We start from the raw sequence: 16,246 nt of genomic DNA, 5'->3' as shown, positions 1-16,246 counted from the left end.
CCCACATGCCTTTCCCCCGTTTTCGTAGCCCAAGAGAACTAAGGTACTAATAATTGATCCCCCGGTCGTCCGCGTCAGGTTTGCAAATAAATACCTGAACTAATTAATTTAATTATCATGTTAATCATCGCATCCGAAGAGACGACGTTTCCAAAAGTCAGCCAACGGGAAAATGCGCCGCTTTTTCCGCCGCCATCGCAAGACGTCTGCGAAGAATGACGACCTGCAGCAGAAACAAAGGCCAACAACAATGAGCTTGTCAATCCAGCAGCTGGCCACCACTCCGGGTTCACATATGTGCACTTCAATATGCCAAGGCATTTCCGGCTTGCCGCCCGAATATCACGAATTTGTCATTGCTCAGCTCACCCAACGTCTGGGCGCAGCAGCCGAAAAGCTCATGATCGAGGGGTTCGCCGTGAGCAATGTCCGGATTGTGCCCGGACAAGGGAGCGACGTCGTGTCTGAGCCTGAGCTGCTCCAGAAACGGGCCATTGAAGGCAACACAGAGTTTGCGCGCATGCCCTTGCCTCTCCCGGAAACTTACCGATACCCGCCACTGGCAAAGGGACACGCGCGGTTCCTTCGACTATTAGGCCGGCTGGGCTCCCACCCCTTGGCGTGTTTGGAATCGCACTCGCTAGAGAGCCCGCCGCCCTATATCGCCATATCGTACTGCTGGGACTCGACCAGCGCCCAAAGAGGCTTGGTCCTGGACATGCAGGGCTTCAGGATCTCGGAGACGGTGCTAGAAGTGCTAAACCAGGTGCAAGCATGGCAGCACGCCACCAGATCGAACGAGTTGCTCTGGATCGATCAGATATGCATCAACCAGAGCGACTACAACGAGAAGTTGGATCAAATGTACCGCATGGGCGATATCTACTACAAGGCAGAGAAGGTCTTCATCTGGCTTGGGCCTGCGGCTAATCAGAGCGACCTGGCAATCTCGAATATGAAGAAGATGCTGGGCGAAGTGATGGCCCTGAATCAGGCCACGGCGACCAGGGCCGATGCGCCGAATGGTACCGCGGCAAGGATAAACGAAATCCATGGTCAGTTGTATGGCCACCTGTTTCTGCGGCCGTGGTTCCGCCGCTTGTGGACAGTCCAAGAAACGCTACTGGCGCGCAGACTGGTTGTCATGTGCGGCAACCAAGAAGTCGACCTCGTCTTGCTCGCCGAGCTCGCGACTCAGATCCTGACCTATGGCTCCCTGGACATCATCCAGTTCCCGGGTGCCTGCGAGGAGGACTTGACCAACGCGCTTGTCGCCTTCGTGAACCTCTATACCCTGCGGGATACGGACGTTCCGACTGGTCAGATGCTGCGTCTCAGCATGAGCGGTTTCCGGGATCTGGTGTCGGAGGCACGCTCTCGACAATGTACGATGGCTCCCGACCGAGTGCACGCACTCATGGGCGTGGCGCCGCCTCGGATTCGCGAGTACATGGCAGGTGTTTGTCAAAAGGGGGGCGCAAACCACCGCGACATCTGGCGTCTCTACACTCATTTCACCAAATGCATGCTGGACAACGACTCGAAATGGCGCTTCCTCTCCTCGGCACCGTCCAGGGACAGGCCGACGGCGCTGCCGTCCTGGGTCCCCAACCTCGACTCCCAACCGCCCTTCGCCTCGAAACTCGGCGGCGACTTCTCGGCCGGCATATCCTCCGCCACCAGGCACCTGGTCGACCGCACCGTCTCGGCCGAGGAGCTCGTCGCGCGGGGCTTCCGCCTCGACGTGGTCGCCGAGATCGTCCCCCAGACCGCCTTCACCGAGGCGGCGCAGAACACCAGGCACAACGAGGTCTACGGCGACGCCGCGCGCGAGTGGGAGCAGGCCTGCCTCCGCCTCTGCCAGCGGGTCTACGGCCTCGGGCCGGAGCAGCTCCCGCGCCTGCACGTCGACATCCTGCTGGCGCAGTCGTCGTCGTCGTCGTCGTCGGCAGCAGCCCGCCCCGCCCTGGGGAGCAACGGCGGCGGTGGCGACGGCGACAAGGGCGGCGACAAGGGCGGCGACGCGGCGCTCGAGGCCTACCACCTCTTCTGGGCAGGCTGCCGCCTGCGCAACGAGGCGCTCCGGCAGATCCGCGAGGGCGGGTTCCCCGTGCCCGAGCACCTGAGCCACCTCCCCGACGCGGCCGAGCGGTTCGCGGACCGGGCGGTCCGGGCGTGGCGGAACACGCTGTCGGCGGACGAGTACGCGCTGCTGCTGGGGTTCACGAGCGCGATGAAGGCCGCGTGCTCCGGGCGGCCGTACATCAGCACGAGGAGGGGATCGCTGGGGCTCGGATGCCCTGGCGTGCAGGCCGGCGATGTCGTTTGCATCCTATACGGGACGACGGTTCCGTACGTGCTCCGCCCTCGACCGGACGGCGCCATGTCGCTGGTCGGGGATGCCTACATCTACGGTGCCATGGATGGGGAGGCTCTGGCCTGGCCGGATAAGGAGCCGGACGAGATGATTAGGATACGCTGACAGGTGCTTTAATTAGTTCATGGTGGCCGATACTAGATATTCGTGGGGATTTCATGGGAATATTAATAGATACCAGCGCTGCAAACGCGCATTTGATGTTCAAAACCCGGAATTGTCGAGTCCGGTGATACAGCCCCCGGCAACGGCAACGGCTGACGTGGACACTGACCGGCATGCCGCAACGCGGCTCAGGTAACACAAGGGGATTCATCTAGTGCACCCGAAGTCTATGACCTCGACCGCAAATCAGCCCTCGCGAAGTCTGGAGCCGGGCCGTAAGGCACCGCCAGGATCGATAATTATCGGAAAGAACACGCCCATTCGGCGAGCTTCTTGTGGAATGAGAACTTTGCTAGGCGACGGTCCTTGGGACTTCGTTAATTAACACGCGTAAATTGCGTCTATAATGAAGAATCTGAAGTCACCATGGCGCCAACCCCCTGGCTTGCTCTGGCTATTCTCAACATTTTTTGGTGTTTGCACCCTCTTCCGCCACCAAGATACCTGTAGAGCATCCGAGCGGTTTTGGGCCAAGTGAGGCCGCCGCCCGCAAGAATGCCTTTGATGTCTTTAACGCCATCCATTCCGCCATGCGGCAATGGGGCTCCTCCCTGAACCACAACGGTAATTATGCCGGCCTTCGTCGTCACCGTTCCCGAGGGCGTCCTCCTCTACCACGGTACCAACTCGCCCAACCCGCCCACCGGCCCCGAGTGGCTTCGCCTTCGAGAATCGAGCACGCCGAGCTGTTTGCCCACGCCGGCCCTCCGAAACTCCCGAAGGAAGACGCGCTCGGCTCCCCTCCCTCCTCCACGAAACAACACCCCCTCTCCGACCCAGAGCCCGGGGACACCTCCTCTTCCTCCCGAGCCGCCCACGGCTACCTCCACACGTACCTGACGACCTCGCCCATCCCGCTCCTCTACCTCGACGGCAGCTCGGCCGGGGCAGCATCGTGCAGGTCGACTGGAGCAGCATGGTCTCGGCTTTCTTTTACGAGTGTGAACCTGTCTGCGGCTGGTTCTGGGAAGTGGCGGCCACGGCTGGTTGGCGTGGGCGATAATTAGGCAGTTGAGCGGGATTCGAGAGAGCATCGGTCAGGTCGCCCTGGTGCGGAGGGGGGCGCGAGAGAACCGGTTGACTGACTGGCAGGGTGTGGTCGACCTCATTGTGGCGCGTTCCTTCCTCTACCATGCTCTGTCGAGTGAGGTCTTGTTTCTGCAGTTCGGCTGCTCATGTGATTCCTTGTCCCCAAACGGCCATACGGGCACGGAGCAGACCTCGTCGACGCCGCAGGCCCCGCGCTGCTTCCACGTCGTCCATCTCAGTTTGTCCATCAGGCCTCGGAGGATTTTCCGCGCAGAATCTGGCGATCTTGCGTCCGCCTCCGAGTCCTCCACAACGAGCTTGCGAACCTGGAAAAGGGCCGAACAGATTTTCTGCGTGACGGTCTCCACGGCTGCGAGGATAAGATGGTCCTCGTGCGTCTCCGGTTGAACACCCCGAGTGTAGAACTTGGCACAGCGGTCTGCTGCCGCGTGATGGCCTTCATCCGGGTCGTCGTAGCTGATGTGGGCGTTCAGCAGCCCGTTGATCTCATCGTGCACCGCCTCGATCGTCTCGGCAGCTTCGGTGACGTACCGCAGTCGATCCGCGTAAACTCATTACTGGGAGCCGTCGCCGGATAGGATGCTACCTGCGCCACCGGAAGACAATGACGGCCCGGGGGAGCTTTGATTCGCAGTGGTTCCACGACGCACAAAATGGCATTGTTTCCCCCAAAAATTTGGCATCTCAACCGCTCGAGTATATCAAGTCCTGTCTCTTCCTCCAACTCTGAACCGAACGTTGGAAGAGGAATATGACAAAAAGAACACGAATAATTCCTTCGCAATAGGATATGCGTCAGCCGCGAATCGAACGCGGGGCCCATCGATGGCAACGATGGATTTTACCACTAAACCACTGACGCTTGAAATTCCGGCCCGAAATATCACCTGATGAGCGAGACGAGGTGTGGAGCTCTCAACGAGTACGCCTCCCTACCTGTTAATTAATTACAAGCAGGTTGCACAGTGATGAGTTTGCCTTCCTTGAAATACTTCTGTTATTGAACAATAAACGGGCAAATTATATGATTATGCTTTCCTCTTCTTGAACAATAACATATGTTACGAGGTGGAGTGATTTAATGCTATCTCCACTTCTACAACTCATCGCTCTTAACTTCCATGCTTTTTATAATGTCGTCTAAGTGACAAATTTAAGCTCGTAGCTATACAAGCAGAGAAATTAGTGAATGGGAGCTGGCCTTTGCACAAATAGTATGGATACTGGGCTGTTGATGCTCAAGGAGCTAATAAGATGAAGTGTTACTAGCGTTCAAGTACGAACGCCGGGTCAGGTACAACAATCGGGTTCGATGATGTCGTGAATACAATTGATTCAAGTACCTCAACTAATCGCTTACATCGTCGATCAGGCCCGGTCTCAGAAATTGCATAGCTGGCATCGGGCATCGGTTTACAAACAGAACCCACGTGGCTCGGTGGTTGACCAATGCCTGCCTCTCGGTTCTGAAACGGACGGTTCTGGGAAGAGAAAAGGAGGAAGAGACGGCCGGATGAAGGTGCACACCCAAGCAGGGGCATCATCTGACGTGTGTTGGCGGGACAGGGTCCATACCTTTGGGCCATTGCCATTACTGCAAGCAGCGGTTCTCCAGAGACCCACATAACTTAGCTTGAACTCAGGGCTGAAAAGTCCCACCTGACATGCCTCCACTGCCTGAGCTGCCGCAGCGCAGTGGGGTCCTTCGCACATATGTATGGAAGGTAAGGTACCTACTGAGGTACTTGCGCGAAACACATACTCGGTACGGAGTAATCCGTACTTCGTACATACACCCGAGCGGGGCGGGGCCGGCTCATCTGGCTTGTTGCTGTTGGGGTGTTTTCCTGGATGTGCCTGTATATTCGTGAGGTATGTACAATACATACGGTACTCCGTACTTGCTATGTGTACTGAACTACCGAACAATAGCGTGGAAGCCAGCGACGTGGTTTCGCCGATTGCACCGACTTCTAGCTCGACTGCCACGTTTTCGCAGCCTGCTTTCACCCATTCTTATAATTTGCGTCCTCGTCGCCTCAGAAACCGTCTCTATTCCCATTAGCAAGCAACAACTTGCGTCGTTTTTTTGGGTGCTTCTTGCCGGGCGGATTCGACGCTGCAATTCAACGCACTGCAATTCACGCCACCACTTTCGCAGCAGTCAGCGGCCGCCACCATGGCCGACTCGCCGTTTACGACTCCCAAGCGGAAGCGCAGCGAGATGCTGAATGATGATGCGCTCAAACTAAGCATTGCGACCCAATTCACATTTGACATCAATTCCGCAGCGGACGACGGCAATGCCAGTCCACGCACTCGGGTGGCCCACCGGTTCCGTGGCCTTGCGCTAGGAGGTGGGGGCGGGGGTGTTAGCGCTCCATTGGCGGAGCTGAGCGGGATCGTGGACGACGACGCCGAAGAAGGATCCCGAAAGCGGATTAAACTTCCGGACATTGAGATGCCAGATGTCGACTCCCTCGCGGCCACTGATTCGGACCTCATCCCGCGAGGCAGTCATGGCGGCCGACGGCTCTCCCAAAACTCAATCTGCATTGCCCTCGACGACGCCGTAGTCTCACAATCCGAGACGATAGCCCACACCGGCGCCGACGACGACAACGACAACGACGACGACAACGACAACGACAACGACAACGAGAGCAATTCAGCTTCAACCCCTTCCCTGACCCCACCAAGTCCCCCGTCAACCATCACCTCCCGCCCCCAACCTCGACCCCGACCGCGCAGCAAGAAACACCGCGCCCCGGGCAGGAGGAGAGCCGGGACGCTCCCCTTTCCGAGCAGATCCGCGTTAGTTGCCTCCTCCTCCTCCTCGTCATCTTCCTCAGCATCCCCGACTATCATCGACCCCGTCCGCGCCTCCCTCACGTGGCACGACGACGAGATCACCATCTACGACCCGGACGACTCGGACGACGACGGCACCGGCATCAACGGCATCGGCTTCAAGCCGACGCCCGCCATCGCCTACGCGCGCGCCATGCGCCGCCGCCAGCAGCTCGTCGAGTACAGGAAGCGGGAGGAGCGCGAGGCCCGGGCCAAGCGCAGCGCGCGCCGGCGCGGCGCCGTCGCCGACAGCCTGGCCTCCGCGGGCGGGTTGGCGGTGCCGGCGGGGTCGGCGGCGGGGGACCTCGTTGCTGCTCCCTCTGGGGTCGGGAAGAAAGGCAAGGCGGAGAGGAGGAAGGTGCGGTTCCTGGAAATGGACGGCCCTGAATTGATTGGGATTTGACGTGTTGAGGTAGGGGGGGCGTTCGGGGGTAAAGGGAATATTGGGCTCTTGCTTGCCGGCCGGGCGAGAGACAGAGGTGCTCTTGCTTGTCTATCGGTTTTGACGTGGCGTGTTATTTGCTGGGAGGGAACACCATCACGAAGTATGACTGCTGATTTGCTTTTGTGGAACATTGCTTGGTATGACAGTTCGAGGACGCTCCGAGGAATGGCTGTTCCATCTGGTGCTTGGTCTTCTTATGGATGGCGTTTAGGGCAAAGGCGTGTTTGGGATTCGGGTCGGCGACGACAGGGAAGTTCTTAACACACGCGGCGTTATGCGGGGCGTCATAGGGTGAAGGGTCTTCGTCCAGCAGAAGGGACCCGATCTCAGAAACAATTCAACAGAGTGTAATTTTTGTTACATTCGCGTTGAGGCCACCACACTCTATACCATCCCCAACTAGTTTTATGCAAGAGTCCAACCTAGAAATCTCCCCGCCCAGTCCCTTCAACCATCGCTCAGAGATATCTTGCGCCATTCGTATTGTACAGCCATAGCATGACCTCCTTTCTTTCTTTCCCACCACCTGCAATAGTATCCCAAGCGGCACCTCCCTCTCACCAAAACCGCCACCACCTCCTCCTCCTCTTCTCCGCCTCCTCTCTCTCTTCGGCCAGCGCCTTCTCTCGCTCCCTCCTCTCCTGCTCCTCCTTCTCCTTCTTCTCCCGCGCCTGCTTGGCCGCGTACACCTCCACCACCCGCTTCACCTTCTCGCGCTCCTGGTGCCGCCGGAACTGGCAGTATTCATATTGCCCAATGGCCCCCAGCACGCCCGTCCCCACCGCCCAGTTCGCCGCCCGGGGCACCGGCAGGCCCATGATCCAGCGCAGCGCCCCGACCGCGGCGCCGGCGCCAATGCCCGTCAGTAGGCCCGTGCGGGCGCACGGCGCCTGGTGGAATGTGAGGAAGTCGGACGGCTTGATCGTCTGCATGGCGTCGACTATTGTCGGCTGGCGGGCGGGGGACTGTTGACCGTCGGCCGGGGAGGGCTGGAGTTGCGGGTTTGGTGGTGGAACGGGAGGGGGAGGAGGCTGGGAGGTGGAAGGAGGTGCCGCGTCGGTTTGTTGGATCCAGGACCGGTTGGGGTCCGCGGGCGCATGGCTCTGACTGGATGGTTGTTGTGTTGACATGGCGGGGAGGGAGAGAATGAGAGTAGAGGGTGCGGGCTATCTCTTCCGCAAGCTGCCGAAAGATAGGCAGCGATTCTCAGGGAATGTCGAGATTTGATGGGATTCTATGTATTAGCCGTGTTCTGCTGGGTCTAGGGGAGTTACATGTTAGTGGTTGATTCAGCGCAATGCTGTACGTGCTCAAAGTGTCGACAAAGTTACCTTGTGTTTCTGTGAGCTTCAGCTTTTCTGTTTCCCTCCCGCGATCCAAGCGCTCATCCGATTCCGCCTCCATCAAACTGCGCGGTTCGGCCCGTGCTTTACCGACCACAAGCTTTTGAGGTCACCGCATCGAGGACATGATAAGATAGGAGGGTTAGGGTACATGCCTATGTACTCCTTACATACAGTGTCACCCAAGCGGTCCGCTGCAGATAATTCTTGGCTCTAGTGCCCCGCCGGGCAGTCGCGTCGTCGCGTGGATTCGTCGCGGTTCTAACGCGTTTGTGGACATGCAAGTTTAATGGCTGAGCCAACACAACACATGCTAACCCGCAGCAGTTCCCAATTCGTGGCCCCCAAGTCACATATCTAGGACGCCACCCTTCGCTTGTGGTTGTTTCAATGCAAGCTAGTGCATAACGGCGGATTATTTTTTTTCTTGTTCCAAAATCCTTTTCTTTGGCACATTGTCGCGACATTTCCCGCCGCGAGCGCGGGACCACGATTTGCCGAGCGCGATAAGGTTCTGGGCGATTTTGCCCGCCCACAGCGACAATGCCCAATACATCTTTACGACGGCCACAGAAGGGATACCGCCGCGGCGGCAAGGTTGCCTACCATGGACCACGAACCCGGACATTCGCTGCAACTTCCAATGCCCGCGGAGAGGCGACATCGATCGACGAGAAGTGGGAACGGACGGCATTGGCACACCAGATTGACGAGAACATGGGCTTTGCGCGTTATGACGCTGGACGGAAACGCGAAGGGTGGCTCGTTAACGTGCAGCCGACCTCAATAGACGACCCCCGAGTACCCGGCGGCGGTGGCAGGGCCGCTTTGGACTGCTACTTCATTGAGGAAGACGGTTCGACCTTCAAAGCGACGGTCGAGTACGACCCATACTTCCTCATAGCCTGTCGAAAGGGACATGAAGCTGAAGTCGAGGAGTGGTGTAAACGAGTCCCTGGGGGCGGCGTGATCAAGAACATCAGGCGGGTAGAGAAGGATGACCTCAAAATGCCAAACCACCTTCTCGGCTACCGGAGGACTTTCCTTGAGTTGAGGTTTCACAATGTGCAAGACTTGATGGCAGCCAGGAGGGATATCATGCCAATTGCGGAGAAAAACAAAAAAGGGATGGATGCTATGGATACGTACGCCGAGGTCGCAACGTACGTTTCTGTTCGCAGGCGCAGAAAAAGCATGGGCTGACGAGAAGACAGGGCGAACGGCAATTTCGATCTTTTTGATGACGACCCACGAACTGATGACCGACGAAACAATGCATCTTTTGCGGAGGCGAGCGACTTCATTGTCGATATTCGAGAGTATGACGTTCCATACCACGTTAGAGTAATGATAGACTTGGGTACGTCGCGCGATCCTGATCACGAGAAATGGGCTGACGAGTGGCAGACATTCGTGTGGGCAATTGGTACTTTGTGGAGGCAAAGAACGGCGTCACGACTGTTACTCGCAACGAGGAACGCTTAGCACCAGCAGATCCCGTTGTCATGGCCTTCGATATCGAGACATGCAAGGCCCCGTTGAAGTTCCCTGATCCGGCTGTGGACCAGATCATGATGATTTCTTACATGATCGACGGCCAGGGGTTCCTGATCACGAACCGCGAGGTCGTCTCGGAGGACATCGACGACTTCGAATACACACCAAAACCAGAATATCCAGGGCCATTCATGATTTTCAATGAACCCGATGAGAAGGCAGTCATTGAGCGCTTCTTCCTCCACGTGAAAGAAGCACGGCCGACCGTCATCGCCACTTATAACGGTGACTTCTTCGACTGGGCTTTTGTCGAGGCTCGCGCCAGCGTTAATGGTATCGACATGTACCACGAAATCGGGTGGAAGAAGGACAGCGAAGACCAGTACAAGTCCAGCTACAGTGTGCACATGGACTGCTTCCACTGGGTCAACCGTGACAGTTACCTGCCTCAAGGTAGCCGAGGTCTCAAAGCCGTGACAGTCGCCAAGCTCGGATACGACCCCGATGAGCTGGATCCCGAACTTATGACGCCCTACGCCAGCGAGCGACCACAAACGCTCGCCGAGTATTCGGTCTCCGATGCCGTCGCCACCTATTACCTGTACATGAAATATGTCCATCCGTTCATCTTCTCCTTGTGCACCATCTTGCCGCTTGGACCCGACGACACCTTGAGGAAAGGCACGGGCACGCTTTGCGAGATGCTGCTGATGGTGCAGGCCTACAAAAACGAGATTGTTTTGCCAAACAAGCACGTGGCACCGAAGGAGGCGTTCTGGGATGGACATCTGCTGGACTCTGAGACGTACGTGGGTGGGCATGTCGAGAGTATCGAGGCTGGCGTCTTCCGGTCAGACATCCCTGTGAACTTTGCTGTTGATCCTGCGGCTGTCGACGAGCTTCTGCGCGATCTGGATGCGGCTCTGACTTTCAGCATCACGGTGGAAGAGAAAAAGTCCATGGAGGATGTTGTTAACTACGAAGAGGTCAAGGAACAGATTGCTGCGAAGCTTCGGGACCTCAAAGAGACGCCCAACCGCCACGAGCGGCCCCTCATCTACCATCTCGATGTCGCGTCGATGTACCCCAACATCATGACGACCAACCGGCTGCAGCCCGACTCCATGATCACGGAATCTGACTGCGCTGCTTGCGACTTCAACCGCCCGGGGAAAACTTGCGACAGGAGGCTACCATGGGCGTGGAGGGGTGAGTACTTACCCCCGAAACGGGACGAGTACAACATGATCAGGCATGCCCTGGAAAACGAGAAGTTTCCAGGCAAAACGGCGAATAGTCCGATGCGCTCGTGGCAGGATCTGAGCGAGGATGAGCAAGCCAATCTTATCAAAAAGAGATTGCAGCTGTATTCCCAAAAGGTCTATCACAAAATCCGCGATTCCACCACCGTCATCCGGGAAGCCATCATCTGCCAGCGGGAAAATCCCTTCTACATCAACACGGTCCGCGACTTCCGCGACCGCCGATACGACTACAAGGGAAAAGCAAAGGTGTGGAAGGGCAAGACAGAGGCCTTGAAAAGCTCGGGCGCATCCGCCTCAGAGATCGAAAACGCCAAGAAGATGATCGTCCTGTTCGACTCACTTCAGCTGGCGCACAAGGTCATCCTGAACTCCTTCTACGGCTACGTCATGCGAAAGGGTTCCCGTTGGTATTCCATGGAAATGGCGGGCGTGACGTGTCTTACAGGAGCAACCATCATCCAGTTGGCCAGGTCGCTGGTGGAGCGACTGGGCCGCCCACTTGAGCTGGACACGGATGGCATCTGGTGCATGCTGCCGGCCACATTCCCGGAGAACTTTGCCTTCAAGCTCAAGAATGGCAAGAAACTCGCCATCTCATACCCTTGCGTCATGTTGAACCATCTGGTCCACGCGAGGTTCACCAACCACCAGTATCAAACCCTGGTTGACCCCAAGACCTTCAAGTACGAAACTCACAGCGATAACTCCATCTTCTTCGAGGTCGACGGCCCGTACAAGGCCATGATTCTTCCCACCTCGAAGGAGGAAGACAAGAATTTGAAGAAGAGGTATGCCGTCTTCAACGAAGATGGCACCTTGGCTGAGTTGAAGGGATTCGAGGTGAAGCGAAGAGGCGAGCTCAAACTCATCAAGATCTTCCAGCAGCAAATCTTCAAGTTCTTCTTGGAGGGCACGACCTTGGCCGAGTGCTATGCTGCCGTCGCCAAGGTTGCCAACCGATGGTTGGATGTGCTCCACAACAAGGGCTCGACCCTGGCTGACGAAGAGCTCATGGAGCTCATTTCGGAGAACCGCAGCATGACCAAGACACTTGAGGAATACAGCGGCCAGAAATCGACGTCCATCACAACTGCCAAACGCTTGGCGGACTTTTTGGGCGAGGGCATGGTCAAAGACAAGGGCCTGAACTGCAAGTTCATTATTTGTGCAAGTCCAAAGGGTGCCCCTGTCACTGAGCGCGCCGTCCCCGTCGCTATCTTCTCTGCCGAGGAGGAAACGAAGCGCTTGTATCTGAAGAAATGGTTGAAAGAGGAACCTGCCGACACGGACCCTCGAGCACTGCTCGACTGGGATTACTATCTCGAGCGTCTTGGTTCAGTCATTCAGAAGCTCATCACTATCCCCGCCGCTTTACAAAAAGTGCGGAACCCTGTTCCGCGTGTGCCGCACCCCGACTGGCTACAGCGCCGAATCAACCTCAAGGACGACAAGATGAAGCAGAAGAAGCTCACTGATATCTTTGGGTCGACCACCAAAGGCGGTCCTCTGGAGGAGATTTCGCTTTCCAGCACTAACCTCATGGGAGACGTTGAAGACATCGGACAGCTTCTGAAGCCCAAGACCATCAGTTCTGCCATCTCTGCTTCCCAGAAGGCACCGGTGGCTCAGAAACGGAAGTCCCCCGAGCCAGCCGAAACCCAGGACCCTTTTGCGACGCTCCCCAAGAAAATGCCTTCACCCAGCGAAGATTATCCGGCTTTCTTGGAATACCAGAAACTGAAGTGGAAACTGCAGAAACAAGCACGGGCACGGCGGAGGCATCTCTTCGGCGACAGGCGCAGCAACATCCAGAGCAATATCCAGCAGACGTTCCGAAATCAAGCAGAGATGACGTTTAGGAATACGTGGCAACTGCTCCAGCTTCGGGCAACCGACAGCCCCGGAATCGTTCTTGCCCACGTGCTGATCGACAGCAAGATTCACTCGGTCAGGATCAACGTGCCCCGCCAAGTCTTCCTCAACCTCAACAGTCAAGAACTGCCGGATATTGAGGTCGAGGGCTGCCAAGTCGAGCAGGTTCACCACACGTTGCCCAACGGCCACTCGTCTGTGCACCTGTTCAAGCTCACCGTGCCAGAAGCAATATATTACGCCGAGTCGGAGAAGTTCTCGCTTCTCTTCAACCACCCCAGTGTCGAAGGTGTCTACGAGAAACAGCTCCCGCTGAATCTTCGGGCCGTCTTGCAGCTCGGGAACTGCTGCACCGTCGATCAGAGTCAACCCGGCGTGCTCGGAAAGGGTCTTGATCATGGTTTCGATCTGTCTAGTCTGACAAGGCCGACAAAGCCTAGTCCCTACCTTGAGGGCGCCCGCATGTCGTACATTTACCTCTCCCACATCAGTGCAGGTGAACGCCAGATCTTCGGTCTGTTTTCGACAACGAGCGACAAGGCGTACGTCATCATTCAGCAGAGAAGCAAGGACGGCGGTCAAGATCTCCCGAACATTAGCAAGCTCTACTCAGACTCCCTCGCCCGCAGGAATCGCGAGGAACCTGAGGATTCTTCCTGGCAGGAGTGTTTCTCGTACCAGGAGAAGCTGTCATTCAAGGTCACCCAGGTCACTACACGCCGAAAAGCATTCCTCGAGGTCGGCGATGTCGTCAAAAAGATGAAGAAGGAGGTGTCAGGGCCGACTCTGATGGTGATACAATCCTCCCAGCGGAACCTCCTTGTGCACGACATACCAGTCCTGGGAGAGTTCCCCGTCTTGCCGCTGCGCTACGACCCGGCTGACGGCGCCCTGCCGCCTCTAGGTTGGCAGACGGTAGTGGCTCGTCGTCTGGTGAACCACTACCTGAGCCTTGGGTCCTGGATCAACCATTTGACGGCCTTAGCCAAGTATGGGGACGTGCCGCTGTGCAACTTGGAGCGTGATGACCCTCGGTTCCTGATTGACGTAGCCTACGCCCGCCGTTTACAAGCCAACAACGTCGTGCTGTGGTGGTCGGATAGCCCGCGACCTGACCATGCCGGATATGAGAAAGACGATGTGGCAGGGCCTCTCGAACGAGTCCAGATGCCATCGGTCAACAACCCTGGCACATTTGCCTCCGTCTGCATCGATCTCGAAGTCAGGAACTTAGCCATCAACACCATCCTAACCTCATCTCTCATCAACGAGCTCGAGGGGGCTGACAGTATCTCGTTCAACCCAGCAGCTGACGGGGCGGGAGATGGGAACGAAGGCTTGTTTGCGGATAATGCGTTCGCCAACGCCGGCGTGCTAGTCCTGCGGGAGATGGTCAAATCCTGGTGGGCCGAGGCTTGCAAGGGCTCGACAATGGCCGATGTCATGGTGCAGCACCTGGTTCGCTGGGTCGAGTCTCCGGCATCCTGCCTGTACGACCGCGCCCTGCACTATTATGTGCAAATGATGAGCCGAAAGGCCCTACTTCAGCTCATGGCGGACTTCCGCAAGGTTGGGTCGAACGTTATCTACGCCAGCCCTAACCGTCTACTCCTGCAAACCACCAAGTCTGAGGTCGGTAACGCCTACGCATACGCACAGTACATTCTTAAGAGCATCAAGGGAAAGCCCCTCTTCCACTTCATTGATCTCGAGATCAAGGAGTACTGGGACTACCTCGTGTGGTATGACGAGTTCAATTACGGTGGCAAGGCGTGCCAACAGGTCGTCGAGAAGGACGAGCAAGACCTTCAAATGATTATGCATTGGCAAATGGCAACTTTCCTCCCGGTCCGGCTGCAGCCAACCTTCCGCGACTGGGTCGTGGAATTCATCGAACTCATGCACAGCATCAAGCGGCCAGCGACTGGAAGCGATCCCACTGCCACCCCGCGCCTAACCCAACTCCCCATCCGCAACGGCAACGCCGGCCTCGCCGAGGATGCCCCTGGCCAGATCATCCTTGGTAAAGCTTTTGAGAAGCCGCTCAAGAAAGAGATTGCTTCACTCGTCGCCACTCAGAAACGCGAACTCCTTCATCCGGAGCTCGCAGCGGATTACACCTTTCCCTCCCTCCCAGGCTCCCACCTCGCACACCTCACGCCTCAATCCAGCCTGATCACAAACACCACCAACGGCGGCAACAACAACAACCACCCCACAGCCTCCGCAAATCCTGTCCTCGAATTGATCAAGTCCCTTATGCAGGTTCTGTCCCTCGACAAGAACATAACGCTCGAAGCCCGCCTGCTCCGCAAGGAACTGCTCGCCCTCTTCGACGTGCGCGAGTTTTCCAAGGAGGGCACGTTCCAGAACCCGTCCGAGTCGCTCCGGCTGGCGCAGCTGAGCTGCGACAACTGCACCATGGCGCGCGACCTGGACTTGTGCCGCGACGAGGACCTGCTTCCTCCACCTCCGAGCTCTGAGAGAGGAGGAGGTGGTGCTGGAGGTGGTGCCGCAGGGGACTGGAGCTGGCGGTGCCTATTCTGCGAGACCGAGTATGACCGGAACGAGGTGGAGGAGCGGCTGCTGGGGGAGGTGGAGGGGCTCGTGGTGCAGTGGACGACGCAGGACCTCAAGTGCGCCCGGTGTGGCGCCCTGAGGGTCAACGAGTTCATGGAGCATTGCACGTGCAGCGGGGAGTGGAAGGAGAGCGTGAGCAGGGGAGAGGTGATGAAGCGACTGGGTGTGTACAGAAACGTCGCTAAATTTTATGGGCTAAGAATGTTGGGGGATGTGGTTGACGGCGTTCTCGGGGGCTTGTGATAAGCGTCAATAGTTAAGGCGAACAGGTTGTTGTGTTGCTGCTGGACTTGACACTTTTTCTGGAGACATGGAATGGGATCGTGGTTCCGGGGAGGTTTATAGATTATTAATATGGCTTGCCTGCTGCTTTTTTGTTTGGCTTCATCTCAGTCTCTATTAACGCTGTTCTTGTCTCACCCGTATTCAACCAGGTGTGTGTATACCTGGTTTGCTTCTTCTTCTTCTTCTTCTTTTTTTTTTTTTTTTTTTTTTTTTTTTTTTTTTTTTTTTTTTTTTTTTTTTTAGTCTCTTGTTCACCCCCGTGGGCGTCTCGCGCACACTGCTTCCTTAATCATCTCTGGCCGCCTACCCGCTAGGGCGATCCGGCTCTTAGTGTACATGTACAGTACTGTACTGTACTGTATGTACTGTACGAAGTACAGAGAGCATTTATTCGCCAGCGCATATCGGTCCCCTGTGGGTCTCTGGGGAACAGGGGTGTTTGGGGTCCACAGCAACACCAAAATGCCCAGGGCCAGTTTTTTCTCGGTCCTTCCTGCTTATGGCGCTCGTTGACTAG

General features: G+C 56.8%; 6 protein-coding genes and 1 non-coding gene across 7 annotated transcripts; 4 read left to right on the top strand and 3 right to left on the bottom strand.

The window, feature by feature from the left end:
• Positions 1-172: 172 nt before the first annotated feature.
• On the top strand, positions 173-2,482 carry P884DRAFT_302174 (heterokaryon incompatibility protein-domain-containing protein; the record flags this gene model as incomplete). Its single annotated transcript, XM_069444918.1, has 1 exon — positions 173-2,482. The coding sequence occupies one exon, from the start codon at positions 173-175 to the stop codon at positions 2,480-2,482; it is 2,310 nt and encodes a 769-aa protein (XP_069295093.1).
• A 630-nt stretch (positions 2,483-3,112) lies between these two features.
• P884DRAFT_302173 (uncharacterized protein) lies at positions 3,113-3,549 on the top strand (the record flags this gene model as incomplete). The annotated part of the gene is made up of 2 exons (XM_069444917.1): positions 3,113-3,161; positions 3,197-3,549. 2 exons carry the CDS (start codon positions 3,113-3,115, stop codon positions 3,547-3,549), a joined length of 402 nt encoding a protein of 133 aa, XP_069295092.1.
• Positions 3,550-3,669: 120 nt separating this feature from the next.
• On the bottom strand, positions 3,670-4,370 carry P884DRAFT_331759 (uncharacterized protein; the record flags this gene model as incomplete). The annotated part of the gene is made up of 2 exons (XM_069445744.1): positions 4,243-4,370; positions 3,670-4,142 (listed from the first exon to the last, which is right to left on the bottom strand). The coding sequence occupies exons 1-2, from the start codon at positions 4,250-4,252 to the stop codon at positions 3,670-3,672; spliced, it is 483 nt and encodes a 160-aa protein (XP_069295091.1). The 5' UTR covers positions 4,253-4,370.
• Positions 4,371-4,383: 13 nt separating this feature from the next.
• P884DRAFT_t144 lies at positions 4,384-4,454 on the bottom strand. Its single transcript has one exon. It is a non-coding gene; the product is annotated as a tRNA-Gly (tRNA).
• A 961-nt stretch (positions 4,455-5,415) lies between these two features.
• Positions 5,416-7,233, top strand: P884DRAFT_331758 (uncharacterized protein). The gene is made up of 2 exons (XM_069445743.1): positions 5,416-5,464; positions 5,525-7,233. The coding sequence occupies exon 2, from the start codon at positions 5,772-5,774 to the stop codon at positions 6,843-6,845; it is 1,074 nt and encodes a 357-aa protein (XP_069295090.1). The 5' UTR covers positions 5,416-5,464; positions 5,525-5,771; the 3' UTR covers positions 6,846-7,233.
• Positions 7,234-7,248: 15 nt separating this feature from the next.
• P884DRAFT_294107 (uncharacterized protein) lies at positions 7,249-8,312 on the bottom strand. The gene is made up of 2 exons (XM_069444255.1): positions 8,219-8,312; positions 7,249-8,148 (listed from the first exon to the last, which is right to left on the bottom strand). Exon 2 carries the CDS (start codon positions 8,015-8,017, stop codon positions 7,445-7,447), a length of 573 nt encoding a protein of 190 aa, XP_069295089.1. The 5' UTR covers positions 8,018-8,148; positions 8,219-8,312; the 3' UTR covers positions 7,249-7,444.
• A 461-nt stretch (positions 8,313-8,773) lies between these two features.
• P884DRAFT_207681 (uncharacterized protein) lies at positions 8,774-15,687 on the top strand (the record flags this gene model as incomplete). Its single annotated transcript, XM_069438809.1, has 3 exons — positions 8,774-9,393; positions 9,445-9,590; positions 9,632-15,687. The coding sequence occupies 3 exons, from the start codon at positions 8,774-8,776 to the stop codon at positions 15,685-15,687; spliced, it is 6,822 nt and encodes a 2,273-aa protein (XP_069295088.1).
• Positions 15,688-16,246: the final 559 nt, after the last annotated feature.

Source organism: Thermothelomyces heterothallicus (genome assembly GCF_042370625.1).
Source record: "Thermothelomyces heterothallicus CBS 202.75 unplaced genomic scaffold P884_scaffold_24, whole genome shotgun sequence".
NCBI classification, from domain to species: domain Eukaryota; kingdom Fungi; phylum Ascomycota; class Sordariomycetes; order Sordariales; family Chaetomiaceae; genus Thermothelomyces; species Thermothelomyces heterothallicus.
The sequence above is the reverse complement of the archived record's forward strand: the minus strand, read 5'-3'. Positions and strand labels throughout refer to the sequence as shown.

Coding starts and splice junctions, on each gene's coding strand:
- P884DRAFT_331758 (XM_069445743.1), top strand. CDS start 5,772: ATGGCCGACTCGCCGTTTACGACTCCCAAGCGGAAGCGCAGCGAGATG.
- P884DRAFT_294107 (XM_069444255.1), bottom strand. CDS start 8,017: ATGTCAACACAACAACCATCCAGTCAGAGCCATGCGCCCGCGGACCCC.